At 46.4% G+C, this 25994-nt stretch overlaps 1 protein-coding gene across 1 annotated transcript; it reads right to left on the minus strand.

Annotated features, from left to right (window-relative positions):
- Nucleotides 1-24379: 24379 nt before the first annotated feature.
- LOC309559781 (uncharacterized protein) lies at nucleotides 24380-25153 on the minus strand (the record flags this gene model as incomplete). Its single annotated transcript, XM_082263215.1, has 1 exon — nucleotides 24380-25153. The coding sequence occupies one exon, from the start codon at nucleotides 25151-25153 to the stop codon at nucleotides 24380-24382; it is 774 nt and encodes a 257-aa protein (XP_082119341.1).
- Between the last annotated feature and the right edge of the window lie 841 nt (nucleotides 25154-25994).

A 25994-nucleotide genomic window follows, 5' to 3' on the forward strand; every position in this document is an offset into this window, starting at 1 on the left:
GAGACCCCTCCTCCACCGCTGTCAATGACAGAGAGACCCCCCCCCCCCTTCCACCTCAGAACAGAGATACTACTAGTGTCCCTCCCTGACCGTCCCCTGTCCCGGGTCCCCCCCATCACAGACACCCCCCCCCCAGAGATACTGAGACCCCCCATAATAGCCCCTTGCCACCAGAGAGGCCTCAGCTCAGGCCAGGCCAGGCCAGGCCACTAAATAAATGCACTGCTCAACAACTACTACACTACTCTGCTGCTGACTCTCACTAATTATTAATTTGTGATACATACATTATTAGTTCGGACTTACATACCTGCTGTGTGTGGGTTGTTGTGCACTGCATTGCATACCACACTGAGGAGGACAGTGCTCTCTGCTCTCTGGGCTCCAGTGGCTGGCTGGCGTGGCGGCTGGGCCTGGGACGACCACGGGGAGGCGGCGCCGGCTGGCTGCGATGGGGACGCTTGGGGCTCCAAGTCCTGGCTGGCTGCAACACTCTGGGCTCCTGTGTGGAGTGTGGACTGGCTTGGCTGGCTGGCTGCAAGGCTGCAGGTGGGACGCCAATACCACGCGGGGGATGTTCTTGCGCCTCGGGTCAAAGAGGGAAGAGGAAGGGGCGGAGCCTTTTTTTAAGCTCCCGCACTAATCCACCAATCTGCTGTGTGTTTTTAACTTTTTTTCTCCCAGGCGCGGCGCGGCTTGGATGATGTCATTTCCTAATCGATGTTGCTGTCCCCCAACTCGATGCAGAATCGCGTAGGGTCGCATCGCGATGCATCGATTCGCCGATTATATTCCGCAGGCCTAGTCATTACAGGCGTGAGCCAGCTGCCCAGAATCCTGGAAGCAAAAAGGAATGGGCTTCAGGTGCCCACATCATAAATGCACAGCTCCCAACTGTCCCTGATTTTGAGGGACTGTCCCTGATTTGGAACAAAGTCCCTCTGTCTCTCTTTTCTCCCTTATTTGTCCCTCATTTTGGCCTGATCTATAAAGTTTTATATAAAAATGCACTATTTATCTTTCAAAAAGTATTTCCCAGTGCTAAACCATCCATCCAAATTCAAAATTGCCGCATTTGTAAATGTCCAAGGCCAGTATAAAGGAATAGTAGTGGTTAAAAAAAAAAAAAAGCACTTGTGGCTTTAATGAATAATTTTTTTGTACAATTCCCCTTTAAGGGGCGTGTCAGGGGGTGTGTCCTATGCCTAAATACTTTTTCTAATAGGTGTCTCTCATTCCCATCACCTATAACTGCTTTGAATCTGCATTCCTCTGTTCAAAATTTAAAAAAAAAATGCTTTCTGAGCCCATCACTTCCTGTAGCATCATGTGACCTTTCAGGAAATGTAATATCCCATCATACACTGCCTTACTGCATCACAGAATAGGGTGTGTTTACCACCTTCCTACTTCCTCCTTTAACCACTTGCCGACTGTATACTGTGCAGCTATACAGCGGCAAGACTTAGTACCCCATCCAGCACTTCCAGGTTGGGGGCGTACACAGGGCCGGTGCTAGACTATTTTACGCCCTAGGCGAGACCAGCTACTCGCGCCCCCCCAAAAAAAAATAAAACAAAAAGGGAAGGGTTTAAAAACTCCTCTATGTCATATTCAGTGACCCTGATCTGATGGTTCCTCCATGTAATTCTTTCATACCCAGTGACTCCCATATTCCTCCATGTCACACCCGGGGACCCTGATGTCCCCCTATGTCACACCCAGGGACCCTAATATTTCGCCATGTCACATTCTGGGACCCCAATATTCCTCCATGTTGTGCTCTCATATCCACTGACCCCGATGTTCCTCCATGTCACACTCAGGGACCCCTGTGTTCCTCCATGTCGTGCTGTTATACCCAGTGACCCCAATGTTCCTCTATGTCACACCAGGGGCCCCTGATGCTCCTCCATGTCATACCCGGAGACCCTGATGTTTTTCCATGTCACACCTGGGGACCCTGATGTTCCTCCATGTCACACTTGGGGACCATGATGTTCCTCCATGTCACACCTGGGGACCATGATGTTCCTCCATGTCACACCTGGGGACCTCAATCCCCCATGGCATACCAAGGGGTCACAATTCCTCATTGCACACCTGGTGACCCCGAACCCCTGTTACACTTGTGACCCCTATCCCCCATGTCATACCTTTATGACTCCGATTTCCCATTTGCACACCTGGTGACCCCAATTCTCTTTCACACCAGGGATCCTCCATGTCACACCCAGGGACCCTGATCCCCTGTTCTGGGGACACTGACTGGGCAGTATGAAGAGAGTGGCCCGCACTCTGCCCTCCTTCACTGTGATCCTGCTAAATTCCTTCTCCCAGGACGCTCCTCTCCTAGACCACAGTGCTCACCACAGATCCAACTGGCTCCTGGTGGAGGGAGAAGCAGCAGTCAGACAGCGCCGCACATCCTTCATCAACAACCTCCTCAGACCATTCCGGTACCTCGTCGCTTCTACTCCAGTAAAGGTGCCGCCCTCCAGTGCCGAGCTCCGGCTCAGGTTCAGCTCTCCTCCACTCACTGCTTAATACTGACCCAGGGAAATGAACAGCTGCCCACCAGCTCAGTGTAGAGAGTCACGTCCTGCCCAGGGTTTAGGCCGCTCAGCTCCAAATGAAGAGGATCATTATGCAGGCAGAACTCCGGTGGGCTCTCTTCCTGCCTCTTGGGCCCCCCCCCCAACAATGGTGGAAATCCAGGGCCTGGTAGTTCCGCCATTGCCCCAGACACCTGGCATCTTCCTCTGTCCCTTCTTCATCCCCCACTGCCGCACCTCCCCTCAACTCCCAAGGATAATTCATGATGGAGAGAGAATGCTGACTCGTGGCTGCGCCCCTAGGTGGCAATGCACCCTAGGCGGCTGCCTAGTTTGCCTAGTGGAAGCACCGGCCCTGGGCGTACAGGCGCACTGCCAGGGGCCCGCTCCCGCTCCCTCTGTGATTATTCGTTACACAGGCAGAATGGCAGTCTATCTATGTAAACAAGGCAGATTGTTGTTCTGTCAGAGGGAAGACATTGATCCTGTGTTCCTAAAAAGCAAGAACACAGGATCTCTGCCTTCCCCTAGTATAAGCACCTCCCACAGTTTAGAAAAAGCATTAGCACTAGGTAGGAACATATTTAATCCTTTGATCGCTCTGATGTTAGCCCCTTCCCAGCCAATGTCATTAGTATAGTGACAGTGGATATTTTTAAGCACTGATCACTGTATTAGTGCCGGCTCACATATCTGCGATGCATGAACCCTGTAAATCCACTGCGGGTTCCCACATTGCATTCAAATCGCAGGCAGCTCACACTGCCATATGCGAATCGCTGGGGGTTTCAATACAAGGCTAACGACACCCCCAGATCAGTTTGCATATAGTAGTGCGAACTGTCAGTTCGGACATGAATCGGATCACATAGGTGTGAACCACCATGCGATACGATTCTGCTGCAGGCCCAAAAAAAGAGCCCTGTGCGTGTCGTGTCCGAATAAGATGCAAATTCAGCCATACAAACTGTATGGCTGAATTTCTCTGCTTCCCACCAAAGACCCCCTGTCACATGTGCCTTTGGCTTTTATGGTCAATCCCAGGATGCACTGCAGTGGTGCCCTCCCACTGGGACTGCCACAAAAGCCCATTTGCCGCTGGCCAGGTTTCCTCCACTGTCCAACAGGCTCCACCTTTGGATACAGTGAGGACACTCCCTCAAACCAAGTGACTCACACCTGGACACATGTAACAGGCATAACTAACAGATCAGGCTCCCCTGATAAGCAGATGGAGCATAACAATGCATTTAACCTAGCACCTACCTAGGAGGGTGCTACAAGGAATAAACCAAGCTATTAACTAACAGAAGCCACTCTAAAAAACACTTTTCCTTCATTGGCTTGAGAAAACACCCAAACAAACCACTGTTTGCAGGGACCCTAGGCTGCACAGTAAGTGTCAAAGGGCTCCATGCCCATCCCCCTGTCAAAACCAGGTACCCGCTCCCACTTCCGCGTAAGATCGGCGAATCATTGTGCAGCGATCAACAAAATTTCCAGCCCCTCCTCCTTGCGCCCCCCCCCCCCCCCACTGTCCTCTGGGAGAAACACAGGTCACAGAAGACAGCGGGACCATTCAGAAAGCGCAGCGTGACTCGCGCATGTGCAGCAGGAAACAGGCTGTGATGCCGCAAGGCTTCACTTCCTGTTTCCCTTAGAGAAGAATCTGGTGCCTGCACCCAGAGCCGATGGACAGATCACAGGATCCCTGGACAGGTAAGTGCCTTTATATTAAAAGTCAGCAGCTACAGTATTTGTAGCTGCTAACTTTTAATTTTTTTTTCCCCAGACTGGAACTCCACTTTAAAGATTTTTAGTTCGCTGTCCAGGTCCACCAATCCAGCATTACAGATGTGCTCACACTGGCCGGTCCCCGTCAGTCCTTTCATGCTCATGTCACCATTGCAAACTCCCCTTTTGGACCTTAACCACTTACCGCCCGCCCGCCGTCATATGACGGCGGGACGGTGCGGCTATTATCCTGGGCGGCCGTCATATGACGTCCGCCCATTCAAGCAGGGCAGGCGCGCGATCGCGGGCGCTCCGCCGTGCACTGCCGGTGTCGGCGTGTCCCCGGGACACAGCCGGTCACCGGCAGGGGGGAAACAGCCGATAGGCATGGCTGTTTCCCACGTGATCGGCTGTGTTCCAATGACACAGCCGATCACAATGGAGGCGCCCGGGAGATGACCGCGCATGCGCGATCGGGAGCGGTCATGTCGGTGGCACTGTGTTCCGTAGGAACACAGCTGTCACCGGCAGTAGTAAACAGTCACTGACAGTGACTGTTTACTATGTGATCGGCTGTGAATCCATTCACAGCCGATCACAAAATGTAAACAAAGAGCAGTAACTGACTGTTACTAGCTCTTCTCTCCTCATACAGTTTCCAGTGTGAGGGGAGAAGAGCTAGAAATAGTGAGTTACTGCTTTGTACCCATGTAAAAAGTAAAAATCACACAAATAAAGGTCCCCACACACAGTCCTCAGCCCCCCCCAATGTCACCTGTCACCCAACAGTCACCTCATCAGTGCCCAGAAATTGACACCCATAACGTTCACATGTGAGAGTAGCGATCGCAGGCAGAATAACCGCGATTCTGCCCGCGATCCGGAAATCATTGCAAATTGCGGGACGCCTGTGCGCTGCCCGTGATTTGCAATAGCACCCCAAACGCTGTGCGATGTTGCCGCCATTTCCGCCTGCCGAATCGCGGTAACATCGTGCAAACATCGCATGACGCCCAAAAAAGGTACAAGAGTTTCTTTGGGGCGTCATGCGTTGTTTGCGTGATGTTACCTCGATTCGGCAGGCGGAAATCGCTGCAACATCGCAGAGCGTTTGGGGTGCTATTGCAAATCACGGGCAGCGCACAGGCGTCCCGCAATTTGCAATGATTTCTGGATCACGGGCAGAATCGCAGTGATTCTGCCCGCGATCGCTACGCTCACATGTGAACGTAGCCTAAAGTTCACCGGTCACCAGAGACTGCCATCAGTACCGCCGTGCACCATCGCCCATCACCTGTCCCCCATCAGTGACCATCGCCCGTCACCTGTCACCCCATCAATCACCGTCACCTGTCACCCCATCAGTCATCGTCACCTGTCACCCCATCAGTCACCGTCATCTGTCACCCTATCAATCATCGTCACTTGACACCCCATCAGTGATCGTCACTTGTCACTCCATCAATCATCGTCACATGTCACCCCGTCAGTGATTGTCATCTGTCACCCCATCAATCATCGTCACTTGTCACCTCATCAATCATCGTCACCTGTCACCTCATCAATCATCATCACCTGTCACCCCATCAGTCATCGTCACCTGTCACCCCATCAGTCACCTGTCACCCCATCAGTCATCGTCACCTGTCACCCCATCAGTCATTGTCACCTGTCACCCCATCAGTCATCGTCACCTGTCACCCCATCAGTCATCGTCACCTGTTTGCCATATACATGCAATCACTTACTGACCGCCTAACGACTATATGCGTCGGCCATTAAAAGCTAAATACTGGGGTTATGGCAGCAGATAGCCCCCATAACCCCGGTATTTTTTGAAACGGCGGGCGGTCGGCTTTCAGATAAGGGTGGTCCCAGTGGCGGATTCGCCGCGGAATTACCCTTACGGTGCAGAGGAAGAGGTGCCCCCCCCCCTCCTGCCACGTCCCAGACGGTTTCCCAGCTTACCGGACCCGCCGGCAGCGGGGAAAACTATCCGGTCCCGGATCCTCAGAGACAGGAAGTCGAGTGAGGGCAAGATGGCCCTCACTCAACTCTATGGTCTTGGAGGACCGGAGCTACGTCAAAAGACGTTGCCTAGCAACCGGTTTAAAGGGCCGCTTTTTTTTTTTTGCTTTTTTTTTTTCCTCTTTCAACAATTTTTTTTTTTTTTTCTTTTTTAGTGTAGTTGTGAGGTGTGAGGTCTTTTTGACCCCAGATCTCACAATAAAGAGGACCTGTCATGCCTATTTCTATTACAAGGGATGTTTACATTCCTTGTAATAGGAATAAAAATGATCAAAACATTTTTTTTTTAAACTGTGTAAAAATAAAAAAATAATAAATAAAATAAATAGGAAAAAAAAAAAAAAAAAATTAAAGCGCCCTGTCCCCGTTAGCTCGCGCGCAGAAGCAAACGCATATGCAAGTCCCGCCCACATATGTAAACGGTGTTCAAACCATACATGTGAGGTATCGCCGCGATCGTTAGAGCGAGAGTAATAATTTGAGCCCTAGACCTCCTCTGTAACTCTAAGCTAGTAACCTGCAGAAATTTTTAAAATGTTGCCTATGGGGATTTTTAAGTACCAATGTTTGGCGCCATTCTGTGAGCATGCGCAATTTTGAAGCATGACATGTTGGGTATCTAATTACTCGGCGTAACATTATCTTTCACATTATGAAAAAAAATTGTGCTAAATTTACTGTTTTCTTATGTTTTAGTTCAAAAAAGTGAATTTTTTTTCTAAAAAAAACGAATTTGGAAGACTGCTGCGCAAATATGGTGTGATAAAAAATATTGCAACGATCTCCATTTTATTCTCTAGGGTCTCTGCTAAAAAAAAATATATAATGTTTGGGGGTTCCAAGTAGTTTTCTAGCAAAAAAAAATGATTTTAGCTTGTAAACACCAAGTGTCAAAAATAGGCCCAGTCTTAAAGTGGATAAATGGACAACTTTGTGTAAAGCGCTACTTGGATGTTAGGCCTATGTATGTGGCCAGGCTGTGAAAAAGTGTTACACATGTGGTATCGCCATACTCAGGAGGAATAGCAGAATGTATTTTGGGGTGCAATTTTTGCTATGTACATGCTATGTGTTAGAAATATTGCATAAATGGACAGCTTTGTGTAAAAAAAATGTGTTTTCATTTTCTTTCCACATTTTCCAAAAACTTGTGGAAAAAAATGACATATTCAAAAGACTCATTATGCCTCAAAAATTATACGTTGGGCTGTTTGCTTTCTAAAATGGGGTCATTTTATGGGGGTTTCCATTGTCCTGGTGCTCCAGGGCCTTCAAAAGTGCGATAGGTTGTCAGGAAATTATATGTGTAATTTGTGCTCCTAGAATGCCGGACGGGGCTACTTGGATGTTAGGCCTCTGTATGTGGCCAGGCTGTGAAAAAGTCTCACACATGTGGTATCGCCATACTCAGGAGGAGTAGTAGAATGTGTTTTGGGGTGTAGTTGCAAGTATACATGTGCTGTGTGAGAGAAATAACCTGTTAATACGGCAATTTGTAAAAAAAAAAAAAAAATCTTCATTTTGCAAAGCATTGTGGGAAAAAATTACAACTTCAAAAAACTCACCATGCCCCTTATTAAATACCTTGGAATGTCTACTTTCCAAAAAGGGGTCATTTGGGGGGTATTTGTACTTTCCTGACTTTTTAGTGTCTCAAGAAATGAGATAGGCCTTCAGTACATCAGGTGTGATCAAGTGTGATCAGTTTTCAATGATTCGCACCATAGCTTGTGGACTCTATAACTTTCACAAAGACCAAATAATATACACTTACTTGGGTTATTTTTACCAAAGATAAGTAGCAGTATAAATTTTGGCCAAAATTTGTGAAGAAAAATTACTAATTTGCAAAATTTTATGACAGAAACAAAGAAAAATGCGTTTTTTCACAATATTTTCAGTCTTTTTTTATTTATAGCACAAAAAATAAAAAACCCAGTATTGATCAAATACCATCAAAAGAAAGCTCTATTTGTGTGGAAAAAAAGGACACAATTTTTGTATGGGTACAGTGTTGCATGACTGAAAATCGGTCTGGGCAGGAAGGGGGTGAAAGTGCACTGTAGGCAAGTGGTTAAGGGAACCCCACTCACATCCTCTAAACAGTGAAAGAGAGAAGACTTGGGACTTGGGACTGGAGTGTCACATGATGCCGACTTTAGAAGAGTAAAAACAATGAAAGTGTGATCAGAAGGAAATACTGATTTTTCCTCACTTCCTGTGTAGTACACTAGGTAGGAAGTGAAGGAAAATGCTCCAAACAAAACACAGCACAAGCAGCATCTTTTATTTTTTTTTTCAGTAAGGAAGGATAAGAATCTCTATGGGGTTTTTATTCCTAAAAGGCTGAGTCAATGAAATCCCTTCAGTATTGCCTGGAAGTATAGAAGCCAGGCCTTGGGCAGGCACCCAAAGGTCAAACTGTGGAAATAGGATGTAAGCTGTGAAAACAAAATGGAAAGAGCAGTACAAAGCCATATAGTGTAGTAAATCAGGCAAGTTTAAAGCACATTTATTATATCGCAGCTTACTAATTTTTAGATGTGATGGCTGCATTCATTTTTTTTTTTAATTTCTATTTTCATCTGGTTATCTAGCCAGTACATCTGGTGTTTTTCAAAAGAACAAGTCCTCCAGCAGAATGTATCAGTTACAAAGATAAGACAAACCTTTTAACACTAGCAAGGGTGCTGTTTGCTGTGACCTCTTATGAAGTATAGGCTAAAGTTTGGCTTCAAATTGTTAATGCATTTATATCTGTTAGTACATCTGAGGCAGGCCATACACAAAGCAAATTTCTTTCCTGCAGCCGCGGGTGCAAAAAATTAATTTGCACGATTTCCCCATCAGCACAGACAGTGCTGACAGGGGAATCCTTTCTGCTGAGCAATTGTCTGCTCCTGACAGGGGGTGGGGGGTGGGAAGGGAAGACGTCTCTGCCAGTGATAATCGTAAAAGCCCGTACACACTTGACGAAAATCGGACGAAATATCCTCCGATTTTTTTCTCTCATGCTCGCGTTCACAACCGTTTTTAGTTGACAGTGCATAAATGTTCACGAAATTTCTTGTCCGTTTTTTTTTTGTTGACGTTTGTTCGTAGAGTGTGATGTAAGTACGTATACATGTGACCCCCGAGGCCACGCCTTCCTTCTTGCGGATGTAACACGGCTTTTGTTCTCGGATCATTCGTGGAACTGCGCTTCGGGTTATTCTGAATTTTCGAGATTTATCACCTTTGTCGTTATACAACGATCTTGGAAGATCATTGTAACAATTGCTGTATAGAATGTACACAACCCCTGTAGACTGAATACACATGTATTGAAACTAATGAATTGCTAATACACATACAAAGACAATGGATATGTAAATTCTTCACAACACTGTAGTTTTCTCTATGCTGACATATATACATTGCTGTATAGAATGTACACATCCCCTGTAGACTGAATACAAATGTAATGTAACTAATGAATTGCTATACACTTACAAAGACAAGTACAACGAAAATAGATACGAATTATCCATTTTAGTTGTTTTCTTCTGATAAACTTCCGGGTCGTCGGTAACTTCCGATCATGCGCGGTCTTTCATAGCCGATTTTTCCCGGACGTACTGTGTACACATTAAACGAAAATTGGTCATGCTGAGGACAGGCGATGAAAATTTTGGTGTTTGTCCCTCCAATTTTTTTTTCGTTGAAAATGTCAGGATCGGCTGCTGAAAGTTGTGTACACACTAGCCGAAAATCTGACGATTTCACCTTGGGCGGGAATTTTCGGCACATTTTCTACTAGTGTGTACCCCACTTAAGAAAATCCAGCAGGCTGGTTGTACCAAAGTTGATCGATTGGTAAATTTTGCCTGCACATTAATGGTTGGAATCTTGGCCGCTTCCTGCTGATTAGAACAAGGTTTGAACCGTGTATGGCCGGTGAACCGTGTATGGCCGGCATAACACTCTTCTTCTCCCAGACAATGTTGCTGTTCAAAGGTGCTCCCTGTGCTCATTCATACAGTATGGGGTCGCTCTAATACAGGAGGAGTGTTAGTGGCCAGATCACCAGGGAAAAACAGAGGGGGAAGAAGAAAACGAATGCAGCCACCACATTTTTTGATTGGTAAGCTGCAATATATGACATTTTTGGTTTTGGGTTTAAACCTGTTTTAATAAAGAATAAAATAGGGAAAATGTGATACACACCCTAAGACAGTGATTCTTAACCTGGGTTTGATCGAACCCCAGGGGTTCGGTGAGTCAGTCTCGCAGGTTCGGCGGAGGTCAAGACACACACCTGACTCATATGATTCGTGATGACACACCCCGCACATTGGCTGCAGGTGATCACGCAACATCGCTTGGCCTATCTGTGCTGCAGGGAATTTGGCGCGCCCAGTAGTCGAATTGTAACTGTCGTAATGGTACGTCGTGTGATTTCTTTCTTAATATTAATCCCTTCATACTAACTATGTCGAGCAAAAAAAGAAAGTGGTCGGACGAATATGTACAATATGGATTCACATGTATAACGGAACGTGATGGGAGTCAGCTTGCTAACTGCATGATTTGCAATGCCAAGTTGAGCAATTCTAGTCTAGCACCGGCACAACTAAGAGAACACTTCCTTAAGCTGCATGGAGATGGAAAATACAAGAACACAACGCTCGCTGAAATCAAGGTGAGGAGAGCCAGATTTGATGAAAAGGCTAGTCTGCCTGTTCTCGGCTTTGTACCCATCAACAAACTGATCCTCATAGCATCCTACAAAGTTGCTTACCTGATCGCAAAGCAGGGCAAACCACACACCATTGGTGAAACACTCATAAAACCAGCTGTGTTAAAGATGGCGAATATCATGCTGGGAAAAGCGGCTGAAGTTAATTTTTTGTGTGAAAATCATGTTTTAATGGTTTTGTTCTTTGTTCTTAATGGTTTTGTTCATTTTGTGCACCTATGTATAAATATATAACTATGTTTTGAATTTGAAAAAATCATATTTTATTTTTCCAATTAAGAAGGGTTCGGTGAATGCGCATATGAAACTGGTGGGGTTCAGTACCACCGCCCTAAGAGGATAAGCAAGGTAAGGCTGTCAAGCCCACACAGTCTCCACTCTGTCATGGCCAGTGGCCAGGGGTACATCTTTGTCAATGTATCTAAGTACGGTCTGCCAAGGCCTAGGCAACGTGGACACCAAAGTCCAGGGTTATCGATCCAGGCTCCACTTCCTCTGAGCGTCAAAAGGTCAAAGGAATGCATTTCAGAAACACTCATCTCATCATGAAGAGCAGAACAGAGTTATTACTGTCACTACACAGTTAGAGACTGTTATTGTTGGTAGAGCATGACCTGTCCTAACAGTTAACGCCACACACTGCAGTCGGCCTACAGAGAAAGTGTTACAGGCATTTCAGTGGCGAGTGTTTCAACAGTGTAAATTTGCTGACCCCTCAAAATAATTCAACATACAGCCATTCATGTCTAAACTGCTGGCAACAAAATTGAGTACACCCCTAAGTGACAATGTGCAAATTGGGCCCAAAGTGTCAATATTTTGTGTGGCCACCATTATTTTCCAGCACTGCCTTAACCTTCTTGGGCATGGAGTTCACCAGAGCTTCACAGGTTGCCCCCTTTACTCTAAAACCCCTAACTAAAATCTGAAACCAATTGCTTTCAGAAGTCACCTAATTCATAAATAGAGTCCACCTGTGTGTAATTTAATCTCAGTATAAATACCGCTATTCTGTGTATCCCTCAAAGGTTTGTTAGAGAACCTTAGTGAACAAACAGCATCATGAATACCGAGGAACACACGAGACAGGTCAGGAATAAAGTTGTGGAGAATTTGAAGCAGGGTTAGGTTATAGACAAATATCCCAAGCTTTGAACATCTCACGAAGCACAGTTCAATCCATCATGGCACAACCGCAAACCTACCAAGACATGGCCGTCCACCTAAACTGACAGGCCGAACAAGGAGAACATTAATCAGAGAGGCAGCCAGGAGGCCTAAGAGGCTCGGGAGGAGCTGCAGAGATCCACAGCTCAGGTGGGAGAATCTGTCCACAGGACTACTATTAGTCATGCACTCCACAAACCTGGCCTTTTTGGAAGAGTGGCAAGAAGAAAGCCATTGTTAAAAGAAAATCATAAGAAGTCCCATTTGCAGTTTGGGAGAAGCCATGTGGGGGACACAGCAAACATGTGGAAGAAGGTGCTCTAGTCAGATGAGACCAAAATTTACCTTTTTGGCCTAAAAGCAAAATGCTATATGTGGTGGAAAACTAACACTGTACATCACCCTGAACACACAATCCCCACCGTGAAGCATGGTGGTGACAGCATCATGCTGTGGGGATGCTTTTCTTCAGCAGGGACAGAGAAGCTGGTCAGAGTTGATGGAAAGATGGATGGAACCAAATACAGGGCAATCTTAGAAGATTGTTAGAGTCTGCAAAAGACTTGAGACTGAGGCGGAAGTTCACCTTCCAGCAGGACAACGACCCTAACCATACAAAAGGAGAAGAGATGACCGCACTCCGATGTAAATCAAACTGGAGTATGTTTATTCCACATCAAAAAATAGGCAAAGCTTTAAAACATCACACTGTGAGTGCAGGACAAAAGAGGTAGACGCGCTTCACGACTAGAGATGTCGCTTACTCATTACCATGGTAACCATGGTAATGAGTAAGCGACATCTCTAGTCGTGAAACGCATCTACCTCTTTTGTCCTGCACTCACAGTGTGATGTTTTAAAGCTTTGCCTATTTTTTTATGTGGAATCAACATACTCCAGTTTGATTTACATCGGAGTGCGGTCATCTCTTCTTGTTTCATACGGCTTTGGATTACGGATCCGACCAGCACCTGATACCTATCCCACCTGGAGCGGTCTCCCCAGTCTGGACTCAATTTATCTGATCCTAACCATACAGCCAGAGCTACAATGGAATGGTTTAGCTCAAAGCATATTCATGTGTTAGAATGGCCCAGTCAAAGTCCAGACCTAAATCCAATTAAGAATCTGTGGCAAGACTTGAAAATTGCTGTTCACAGACGCTCTCCATCCAATCTGACAGAGCTTGAGCTATTTTGCAAAGAAGAATGGGCAAAAATTTCACTCTCTAGATGTGCAAAGCTGGTAGAGATATACTAAAAAGACTTGCAGCTGTAATTGCAGTGAAAGGTGGTTCTACAAAGTATTGACTCAGGGGGCTGAATACAAATGCAAGCCACACTTTTCACATATTTATTTGTAAAAAATGTTGAAAACCATTTATCCTTTTCCTTCCACTTCACAATTATGTACCACTTTGTGTTGGTCTCTCACAGAGATTTCCAAAACTACAGCCCTTTAGCTGTTGCTGGTCCCATGAGGCATTGTAAAACTGACATTCACAGACATGACTTGGCATGATGGGAATTGTAGTTCCTGAACAACTGGAGGGCTATATTTTGGAGACAATGCATTTCTTTTGCATGGTTGCGCTATTCTTTTTCAATATACATGTTGCTTGGTCCATAGCTGCACCGGCTTTAGATATACATGTTCAGGGTCTGCTCCCCCAATTTTTTGCTTGTTTATTATGTATTCGGTTTGACCAGACTTATGGGGTTGAGCATCCCATCCCCCACACACACCTGTACTCTATTGGTGTCCTCTATCAAGTAGATATAGGAGGAGTCCCCTGCAGTGCATTAGCACACCTTCCCAGCAAGGAGTGTTGTCTCCAAGGGTAAGAGAGGCTGGATTCACCCCTTTTTTATGGATAGTGTAGGACCCACTGATAATGGGGTACTTTGATGCAGTGGTGGGCTTGAGCACGATATGGCCATATGGTGGGACTAAACCCCCATTTTTATTTATGGATTGTCTCCATATTTGATAGTCATTTCTTTTGCATGGTTGCGCTATTCTTTTTCACTATATTTTGGAGACACCTGGTCTATCACATAAAATCCCAATAAAATACATTTAAGTTTTTTGTTGTTACATGACAAAATGTGGAAAATTTCAAGGGGTATGGATACTTTTTCAAGGCACTGTATGTTGCCCACTGCTGCCTATTACTGTGAACAACATTAGAACCTTATGGCTCACAATACTTTGTACAGTGTTTACAATTTCTCTTTTATTAAGTTAAAATTTTAGATACAACATGGAAAAAGACATAAGTCACTTAAAAATTGGATATTCTAATACCTTAATGAAATACAATAAACAGTACTGTATATCAAGAAATACCCCTTCAGGTTACTGTTTTCTTTCCCCTGCACTCTTTTTCTCTAACTTTATTATATCAGTTACTTCCCCTTTGGGATTAGGGTCAAAATATACTATAGATCAATATTTAAACATTAAACTAGGTGCCTGGGATATTGATAAAAATGAATCCCACTCTATTATGTGGACTATATGTCTGCACTCCCAGTTTTCCTCCGATTTTGATGTTTTTGTGGCAGATAGTCCAGGGCCCTCTCAAGTGTAGAATGCCTCCCTTTCCTTGACTGTGGTATTGCCGACGCTGCGGCTGCTCCTTGCCCCATACAACCCAAACTTACCAACAGACCCCCCCTTTACTTGTCTAAAGAAAAAAGGACACTACAGTCATTTTTTGGGTTTTAAAAGGCCATAGCAGCCAACTTTATTACAACTAACTAGTAAAACACTACCTAGCAAAGAATTACCATTATTCAACAAAAACAATCCAATACCAAAATTTTAAAGCGAATGACCATTTAGGATCTTGGAAGGCAACTTGACTTCCCCCCTGGCTGTATCCCTGACCCCAATAGACCTCCAGGCCCTCAGCCGCCACTGCACCAGCTCAAGGACTATGAACCATTGGGATCCCTTAATACCGCCTACTGACGTTGCCAGGGGTAGGTCCACCCATACCTAAGCTGGGCCCTACCCCTCCATATTCCCTTTCCAAGTAGTCACAGCCCTCCAAGACCCTAAAACCCCAGCCACTGCCATGACAAAGAAAACACACGAACCGTGCCCCAGCTAAAACCTAGATGAACAGCAAAATTCGAAACACAAATTGACATTCACAGTATGCATGCAACGTTCATCATACAACAAACGCAGCCAAGAAATATTACAAATTTCATCATCAGTATAAAAATCAAGTTAATTTTGTTTAGGTTTTTTTTTTTTGCTATGTTTTTTTAAACTTATTTGTTTGATAAGTGTTTTTTTTTTTTTTTTTTTAACTGAGTATAACCATATCTTTTTTTTTTTTTTGCACACTCCGAAAATACAAAGGGATGGGCGGGCGGGAGAAGTTCTCCTATTGCTGTCTGGTCTCCAACTGACCGGACCCCTGGTCCCACCCTAAACTAGCCCCTGCTAACCCCACCTTGCCCCACCCTGCCCCACCTTCCCAAAAACCAATCACCTGCTTTAATTCTTCCTTAAAAAAGTTAACCCCCACTGTGCAGCGTCCCACTCATGACACGTGGGAACTGCAAATGTATTATTTCTTTGTCATCGCTGTATTGCATGTCATTTTGCATTTGACATTTGTTAATCCCTGTTCATAGGTTGGTCAAGTGTGCTTCATACTTCCCACCACAAGATGGGGATAGCACCACTTTGGGATATCTATCCCAGCTCAGGTTTATCTGTGGTCAGTTGTTCAGTTCAGGAAGTGAGTGTGTGGAGAAAAGCTCCATTTGAAGGTGACAGAAGGTCAGTCCAGAGAGGGACAAATTGGAACTGCTTAAATCAAAGGGTAAAAGCCACCAAACGGCAGCAAGACCTTTGAGAATAAAGGTGAAGGGTTTCCTTAGCCACTGGCAACCTCACCAAATTTCACTGGATTCTAAAGGGACCAGGAACAAGTAAGCATTATACTGAACCACAGCCTGAGTCAAGACCTACCAAAACCTATTAACAGTGGATCAGCAGAATTCCTCTATTTACCCAGAGACTGTATTCTATCTGGATGTTTGTACTGCAATCAAAACCAGTCACAGTAAAAGTTGTGAGTTGTATCCTACCACTGTCTACCTCATTCTTCACTATTGTTATTACAACTGGTTGTACCACCATTAACGGTACTGGCGTCACAACAAATACCATCAAGGGACCCAGCCACCACAAGCACTCTAAACACCCCTGTCATCACGGGCACCTCAACCACCATCTTGGCTGGCGTTTCCCTATCACAGAGCGTGCCCCGGAGGATTTCGTGCTGTCTTCCTCTTCACTGTGCGACCAGCCCAGGGAGGCTTTCTGCTAACCGTGAGTAAATCGCTGAACTGTATTATTGCTGACTATCATCGGCCCACCGTGCACCTCACGTGTCACCCCTGCGGTTCTGGCTCGTCGCATAAAAATTTGGCGTCACGAACAGGATATTAACCCCTGCGCCTTATCTAAAAGACTGTTGCATCAGAATAAGCCCCTTTGCTTTATTGAGAGACTGTTTACTTATTGCACGCTGTGTGGGGCCACAGAACTGTTTAAACTGTTTCAAAGTCGCATGGAAGTGTTATCCCAGTTATCAGCATAAAAATCGCAGCATCCAAAGTGAGAAAATCAGACGTTTGTGTGTCAACAAAACTGCTTGCTGTATTTGAATTGACTGTTTCTATTCACTTAAAATGGCTGCCGGAGGCCTTCTTGTTTAAAAATTTCTGCACCATCACTGTGAATAAGTTAGTGACACCCCCTGAAGAGCGGGAAATTTTGGTGCCACCCATTTATGCAAAATTGTCCGGCCAGCCCGCCTTACCTTTGCTGTGTCAATCCTGGGAGGAGAGTGTGACAAGCGCACGCCCCAGAAGTCGCGAGACTTCGCATGCGAGCAAAAGAAGAGAAATTAATCGCATTGCTTGCCGTCCGAGCAGTAATCGCAACCTGTCAGCTGCCTCTACTAACTATAAGCAGCACTAATAGCAGGAACTCTGCCAGAGACCCAAAATCAACAGCATTGTCTTCAGCCGGCATTAAATTCTTAAAGGGCCATACACCCGCAAGGCAGCGGTCGCCCATAGCAACGCCGTACAAAAAGTGTCTAAAAACGCATTTGACTTACCTAACTATAATTCACCTGCTGTCACCATGTCTGTGCAGGGAGATGACGTGCAGCCTGACCTCAGCGGACCCCCTGCATCAGCCACAGTCGGTCCCAGCGCAATACCAACCGCTGCAGCACCAAGCTTAATGCCTTTAACCATGCCTTATTATTTTGGGGCCCCCTGGTTCCCACGATATTCTGGAGAAATTCATACTTTAAGGGACTTTAAAGAAAAAATTCTTGCTGTGTTCAGATTGTACCCTGTATCCTCAGAGCAACAGATGGAGATTCTTCTTGCGCAATTGGAAGGAGCTGCACTCAGAGAAGTGAAATCTTGGCCGAGCTCAGAGAGAAAGACCATGGAGCAGATTTTTGAACGTCTCTACACCACCTTTGAACCCAGGACCGTGTCAGAGGTCAAGATGAGGTTCTTCAGCAAGAAACAGCAATCTGGTGAGTCACTCAGAGACTTTGCATTATCTTTGCAGGAATCCCTTAGAGCTGTTGTCCAAGTAGACCCCCGTGAGGCAGAGAATCAGGACAAAACCCTGAAAGAACAATTTATTGAAGGCGTCAATACAGACAATCTAAAGAGCCAACTAAGAATGTTAGCCGCCCAACATCCAAGAGCTACCTTCTTAGATTTCAAAGAATTAGCTATCAGCATACTGGGAAAAAACCCACCAACAGAACCTGTTAGATCTGTTGAAGTGCCTGTATCACAGCTGGTTACCCCTGTAAAGTCTTTACCTATAGTCAGTCAGGCAACCCAAGCTCTAGTTACTGACGCAGTTGCTGCCTTGACTGAGCAAGTCCATTTCCTGACTAAAAGTCTGGAGAAAGTCCACCAAAAGTTGGAACAATGGGAGAAACCATTAATGCTAGAGGATGAGAAACCTGTGTCCAGAAGACTCTTCCCCTCTAATTATAGAGAGACTTATTCCAGAAATTCTGGCGGACGCCCCCCTGACCGCACTAGTACCCCTAAGCGGCCAATCTGCACGTACTGTCACAAACCAGGCCATACAGAAGCAACCTGCTGGCAGTTAAACAGGGAAACCCCCGAGGCCAAGGACCACCCCTCGGGAGGTAAACCAATAGGTCCAGAAGATCCCCACTGGATGCCAAGATACGTTGGATCCCGTCCTGAAGTGGCACTTCAAATAAATGGAGTTCCTTTTGTTGCCCTAGTTGACACCGGATCCCAAGTCACCACTATCCAACAAGCAGCCTTTGAAAAATACTGGGATCAAAATCAGCTTACCCAGCCTCCAGAATCCTGGCTGAGTCTCATAGCCAGTAACGGCAAACCCATACCAGTCCATGGTTATTGGGAACCTACCATTCAAGTAGGAGGAACTACACTTCCTCGACAAGGCCTTATTGTGGTACGAGTCAGAGACAATAACCCTAACCCTCCAATAGTCCTAGGAATGAATGTCCTCAGGAACTGTTATGTTGAGATGCTAGAAGCCTTGCACCAGTTAGTGCCTACTGCCTCTCCTGATTCTAAGAAGGTGATCCAACAAACCATCCGTGTACTAAGTGCGCAACAGAGATTCACCAACGAAAAAGGAGAAATTTGCTGTGCCCGCATCCGGGATAAGCAACCTGTGATCCTCAAACCCAACACCGAAACTCTCTTGTGGTGCCGAGCCGTAGTCGGAATTCAAGGTCAAGACTACCAAGCCCTGGTAGAGCCAGTTGTTTTGGAAGACTATCCTCTAGTTAGAGCTGCAAGAAGCCTAGTAACCGTCTCTGAAGGTAAAGTGCCTATACGACTCCTAAACTTGAGTGATAGCAGTGTAACACTAACAAAACACCGTCCTATTGCACAGCTAATCCAAGTCACTTTTCAAGATGTCATCAGTGTGGCTACAGCTACCACAGAGCAAATTACCAAGAGCCAGAACCCACAGGACCAAAATGTAAACACATCCTGGTGGAAAGAACTTCATGTGGGAGATGCTTCCACACCAGCAAACCAAATTGAGGGAGTACTAAAAATTGTGAAGGAGCTTCACTGTGCCTTCAGTAAGCATTCCACAGACTATGGAGAAGTGGATATCATCAAGCACTCCATCCCTACAGGTTCACACCCACCGATCAAGGAAAGATATCGGCCTATACCACCAACTATGTACCAATCTGTAAAGCAAATGATCCAAGAGATGAAGGACTCCAATGTCATTAGAGACAGCCATAGTCCATGGGCTGCACCTCTAGTCCTTGTCCGTAAAAAGGATGGTAACATCAGATTCTGTGTGGATTACAGAAAAATTAACCAAATCACCCACAAGGATGCTTACCCTTTACCACGCATAGAGGAATCTTTGACAGCTTTAGGATCTTCAGCCTACTTCTCTACCCTTGATTTAACCAGTGGATACTGGCAAGTACCTATGGCACCTGAAGATCGTGAGAAGACTGCATTTACCACCCCTATGGGCCTATTTGAGTTCAACTGCATGCCTTTTGGACTTTGCAATGCGCCCGGAACTTTTCAAAGATTAATGGAGCGTTGTTTAGGACACAAAAATTTTGAAACCGTCCTGTTGTACTTAGACGATGTCATCATCTACTCCAAATCTTATGAAGATCACTTGAAACATTTGGCCGAAGTTTTTCAAATCCTCATTAAACATGGACTCAAAGTCAAACCATCTAAGTGCTATCTACTAAAGTCAGAAGTCAAATACTTAGGGCATATTGTAAGCTCTGAAGGTGTTAAACCGGATCCAGAGAAGATAGCCGCAGTCCGAAATTGGCCTACTCCTACTACAGTGAAAGAAGTGAGGAGTTTTCTCAGTTTCGCAGGATACTACAGACGCTTTATTCCTCATTTTGCCCAAATTGCGGGGCCAATACTAGAACTTCTGAGAGGACATCCTAAGAGGTACCAAAAGTCTCCAATACCAGTTGAATGGAACACAGAAAGAGAAATTGCCTTCCAGCTCCTGAAGAAGAAGTTGACAGAACCACCAATCCTAGGCTATCCAGATTACCAGCAGCCATTTCATCTTTACACAGATGCTAGTAAGAAAGGTCTGGGAGCTGTCCTGTCGCAAGTACAAGAAGGTAAAGAAAGAGTTATTTCCTACGCTAGTAGATCTCTTAGAGGTACTGAAAGAAACGACCAAAACTATAGTTCCTTCAAATTGGAATTCCTCGCACTCGTGTGGGCTGTTACAGAAAAATTTAAAGATTACCTTGCCGCAACACCATTTGTGGCCTTCACAGATAACAACCCGCTAGCACATCTTAATACCGCCAAGTTGGGAGCATTGGAACAAAGATGGGCCTCACGCCTAGCCAACTACGATTTCACCATAAAATACAGAACTGGAAAAGCAAATGAAAATGCGGATGCATTATCCCGTCTGCCTACCCAAGAAGACCCTACTACACAGGAAGATGTTTGGGAAGAGGTAGAAATGCCAGCTTTTTACAAAAATTTTGCCCAACAAGACATTATCACCATCAAAGGAAGAAAAGTCTTTAACCTTCAACAACAAGTGGATTCCAGATCCCAAGTGGACAAAGAAAGGTGGATCAAGCTGCAAAATGAAAGCAGAGTGTTGGGAGAACTGCAAGATTTCTTCACCAGCGGAAGAACACCTGAAAGAATTCGCAGAAGAAATGCTGATCCAGAATTGTCAAAACTTTGGAGACACAGAAAACATCTCTTCCTACAGAAGGGCCTACTATTAAGAAGAACTTTAGACCCAATTACCTGGGATCGTCTATACCAAATCTTAATACCACGCCGAGATGCAAGAATCATTCTTGAAATGTACCATGACCAATCGGGACACTTTGGCGTGCAGAAGACAGAAGCCACCATCCGTAGGAGATTCTACTGGATTGGGATGAGAGGAGACATTGAAAAGTGGTGTCGAGAATGTTCCACCTGTGCTGTTGGAAGAAATGAAAAACATGACCAAAAAGCACCCTTACATCCCATTGTAAGCCGAACACCGCTAGAAATAGTTGCAATTGACCATGTGAAGCTGGAACCAAGTCGCTCAGGTTACACATACGCCATGACCATCATTGATCATTATACCAAATTTGTTGTAGCCGTACCTGTCAAGGACTTGACCGCTAAAACAACTGCAGATGCTTTCTGGAAACATTTCCTATTGCCATATGGATGCCCAGAAAGAATCCTTACAGATCAGGGATCTGCCTTTGAGTCGCAACTCTTCAAAGAACTGTGTACACTTCACAATTGTCAGAAAATCAGGACCACAGCCTACCACCCCCAAGGGAATGGACTTTGTGAGAAAATGAACCAAACTTTAATTGAGATGTTAAGAGCAGTACCTCCTGCTACAAGAAGTGATTGGCCTACTCTATTGCCTCAATTGATGTACACCTACAATAACACCATTCACTGTTCTACTGGGTATACACCTTACTATCTCATGTTTGGCCGACAAGGTAAACTACCTGCTGACCATACTTTGGGCGTACAAGTGCCTGATGCAATCAACCCTCTACCAAAGACTGATTGGGTGAGTGAGCACCAAAGACGTCTAATTGATGCACAAGAAATTGTTCAACATCGCATGGAACATGCTCATGAAAAGCAACAAAAAGATTATAACCAATCTGCCAAAGCAGAACCTCTCAAAATAGGTGACCATGTATGGTTAAAAAACGACCATCGCACCAGCAAGTTAGATAGTAAATGGGAGAGAGAACCTTACACCATTACAGCTATTCGCAATCCAGAGACTCATACTTATGAGATCACCAAAGAAAACAAATCACGTGTCACCCCTGCGGTTCTGGCTCGTCGCAACTGGGTAGCAACCTTCCCTGCAAACCCCAGTCATGTCCAGCCTTCCGCTTACTGCTGTGCATCCATCTCCAGGCTTCCCCCTTTGACTGTGGTATTGCCGACGCTGCGGCTGCTCCTTGCCCCATACAACCCAAACTTACCAACAGACCCCCCCTTTACTTGTCTAAAGAAAAAAGGACACTACAGTCATTTTTTGGGTTTTAAAAGGCCATAGCAGCCAACTTTATTACAACTAACTAGTAAAACACTACCTAGCAAAGAATTACCATTATTCAACAAAAACAATCCAATACCAAAATTTTAAAGCGAATGACCATTTAGGATCTTGGAAGGCAACTTGACTTCCCCCCTGGCTGTATCCCTGACCCCAATAGACCTCCAGGCCCTCAGCCGCCACTGCACCAGCTCAAGGACTATGAACCATTGGGATCCCTTGATACCGCCTACTGACGTTGCCAGGGGTAGGTCCACCCATACCTAAGATGGGCCCTACCCCTCCATATTCCCTTTCCAAGTAGTCACAGCCCTCCAAGACCCTAAAACCCCAGCCACAGCACACGGGCATGACCCCTTATGGCCGTGTAGCCCTCCAAACCCACAGCGCCCTCTGAATACCTTCCTGCAGACCTAAAGTCCACAGGTCGATGCCCACCGCGTTCAAATGAACCCCGTCACCTCTAAGATAAAGGGCCGGGTCCTGCTCCAGCTCAAGATGCCGGATCGCCAGTCCCCCGTTACGCACAAAAAACTTGGCCACCGCCTTATTCACCTTAATCCTGGCTTTGTTCAGGCTAGTCACCGAACGAGCCAGGCGCCAAGAAGTGCGGGCGACAATGTCCGACCACACCACCACAGTCCGCGGAAAAAGCGTCCGCAGCCTCAGGAAGTCCAGTTTGACATCCCTAATCAGCTCCCTGGAGGAACGGAGGCCCATATCATTGCCGCCCGCATGCGACAAAAGTATGTCGGGCGGCCGCTCAAGACGGGCGCAACGATGGACTTCAGGGAGGACACGGGACCACAGCATGCCTGAGACCCCAATCCATCTAACCTTTACCTCCTCCCTGCTCAAACCCAATTGGCGCCCCTCTGGCCTAACAGCTGCCTTCCGAGCACCCCAGACTACATAAGAATGTCCTAAAATCCAGACCAAGACTTCCGTGGCTCCTGTAAAACATAAGGAGGGGTACATACCAACATACATCCTGAGTACCTACACAAAAAAAAAACCCACAGAGAAAAACAAAGAAAAAACACCAGCATACACGTAACGAACATTCACTAAATGACCTCCCCCGGGCCCCGACCAGAACAGAACAGATCCCATCTGCCGCATCACAACAGATGCGGACGGACATACGAGCGAAATCGCCTAGACTCCCAACGCCCAATTTTTCGAAGGGCCTGATCCCCAAGGCCCCACCGAGCCGCTTCCATGGCGGCTCCAATGCGGAAAGAGTGAGAGGAGAAATCCGTCCCCTGAAAACCGGCTGCCCCCAAGCACTTCCGGAAGACAGCCGTAAATTGAAAACGTGAGAGGGCCGTGCCATCAGCCCGTAAAAACAGAGGACCCTGTTGAGCGGAGCGCACCTGCAACCAATGCCGCACCGCAGCTACGGGGCAAAGCGAGGACCCAGGAACCACCCCTAGCTCAACACAAGCCCCTCGGCCTAGTTGGTCCGTTTTTGACCTGCGTATCCGGATTAGAAGCTTGTCCGGATGCAAACAAACATCCCCCAACTGCAATCCCCCATTCCCCCGTCTGGAAATACTCACCAATTCGCTAATCCGAAAAGCTCCAAAGAACGCCAAGATAAACGCCGTCCTGAAGAGTTCCACCTCCTGGTCCGCAGAACACACACCCGGCAAGCAGTCCACCAACCGGGACAACACATGAAAGGAAACCGGGCACCTAGAATCAACCGAACGAGTACCCCTCGCGTAACCCTTCAAGGCCTTTTGAACAAGGAAATGTTTTGTTACATCGGCAACCCCCCACAACTGAAAGTAGAAGGCCAAGGCCGCCATTTTGCGGCGTAACGTAGAAATAGACACACGCTGTTCAAAATTCAGGCTCACAAAATATAGGAGCAGGAACAACCGATCCCGATCATCAGAAAGACCCCCCACCTCACTCACCATCTGATGCCATGTCGCCCACACCCTTTCGTAGGCCGTCCAAGTGGAAGGACAAACAGACGCTCGAACCAAATCCATTACTGCGGCGAGACGATGTTCCACAGCTCCCCGGGACACATCAGGCCTTGCTGCTCCGCATCCGGTGCCAACCTCCGAAACCTGTCCCACTGGAAGCGAGAAAGAGCATCAGCCACCGAATTGTCAACGCCCGGAACATGCACAGCATAGAAAAAAGAATTCAGAAGCAAACATTTGAGCACCAGGTGGCGAAGCAACCTAATAACCGATGGTGAAGAAGCAGTAATGCTGTTTATCGACTGAACTACACCCAGGTTATCACAATGAAAACGGACCCTCTTATTTTTGAAATCCCGACCCCATAACTCCATGGCCAACACAATGGGAAATAATTCCAACAGAACCAAGTTACGAATGAAGTCAGAATCTCGCCAGGAGGCCGGCCACTCCCCCGCACACCATTGCCCCTGGAAATAGGCCGCAAAACCCCCCGAGCCTGCCGCGTCAGTAAACAGCTCCAGGTCAAAGTTCGACACCGGAGCTTCCAACCAAACCGAACGGCCGTTAAAGGAGCTCAAGAACAAATCCCAAACCCGCAAGTCACCACGATGCTCTTTGGATAGGCGAATGTAATGATGCGGCGCCCTGACACCCGCCGTGGCAGCCGCCAACCTCCTGCAAAACACCCGCCCCATGGGCATGATGCGGCAGGCAAAATTCAATTTTCCCAGCAGAGACTGCAGGGCACGCAGCTGAATTTTTCGCGTGTCCAAGGTCCCTGCAATAACTCCGCGTAGGTCCAATAGCTTGTCAACCGGAAGCCTGCATTCCATTGCCATCGTATCAATGACAATACCCAGAAATCGCAGTTCCGTGCACGGCCCCTCAGTCTTGTCAGGGGCTAATGGGACTCCAAAATAATCAAACAGCTGTTGGACCGTAGCCAAAAGCGTTGCACACATCACCTCCCCCGGAGGACCTATCACCAGAAAATCGTCCAAATAATGAATTATGGAAGACAACCCAGAAACATCCCTAACAACCCATTCTAAAAAGGAACTGAATGTTTCAAACAGCGAACAAGAAATGGCGCAGCCCATAGGCAAACATTGGTCAACGAAAATTCCACCCTGCCATTCACAACCCAAAAGATGCAGGCTGTCCGCGTGCACCGGAAACAACCTAAACGCAGCTTCAATGTCAGTTTTCGCCATAAGGGCCCCCCGCCCAAAACGACGCACCCAGGCCACCGCTTTATCGAACGAAACGTATGAAACCGAGCATAAGTCTTCCGCTATAGCGTCATTCACCGAACCCCCAGGGGGATAAGACAGGTGGTGAATGAGTCGAAACTTATTAGGTTCCTTTTTTGGAACCACATCCAGAGGGGAAAGCACCAGATTCGGCAAAGGCGGAGACGAGAAAGGGCCCGCCATCCTGCCCAACCTCACTTCCTTCATAAGCTTCGCCGAGACCACCGACGAATGCGCCCTAGCGGAACGTAAATTGCCCCCGGGAGGAGGAACCACCGACAAAGAACAAGGAATGCGAAAGCCTTGCGAAAACCCCCCCAGCAAAAGAGCGGCTGCTTCCCGATCAGGGTACCTACTTAGGAACCTGGCCAACCTTTCCACTTTCACCGGCGTCCGCCCTCTTACCAGCGTCGGCATGTTT

This window comes from Pelophylax lessonae (assembly GCF_965119305.1).
Source record: "Pelophylax lessonae genome assembly, chromosome: 7".
Classification (NCBI taxonomy): Eukaryota; Metazoa; Chordata; class Amphibia; order Anura; family Ranidae; genus Pelophylax; species Pelophylax lessonae.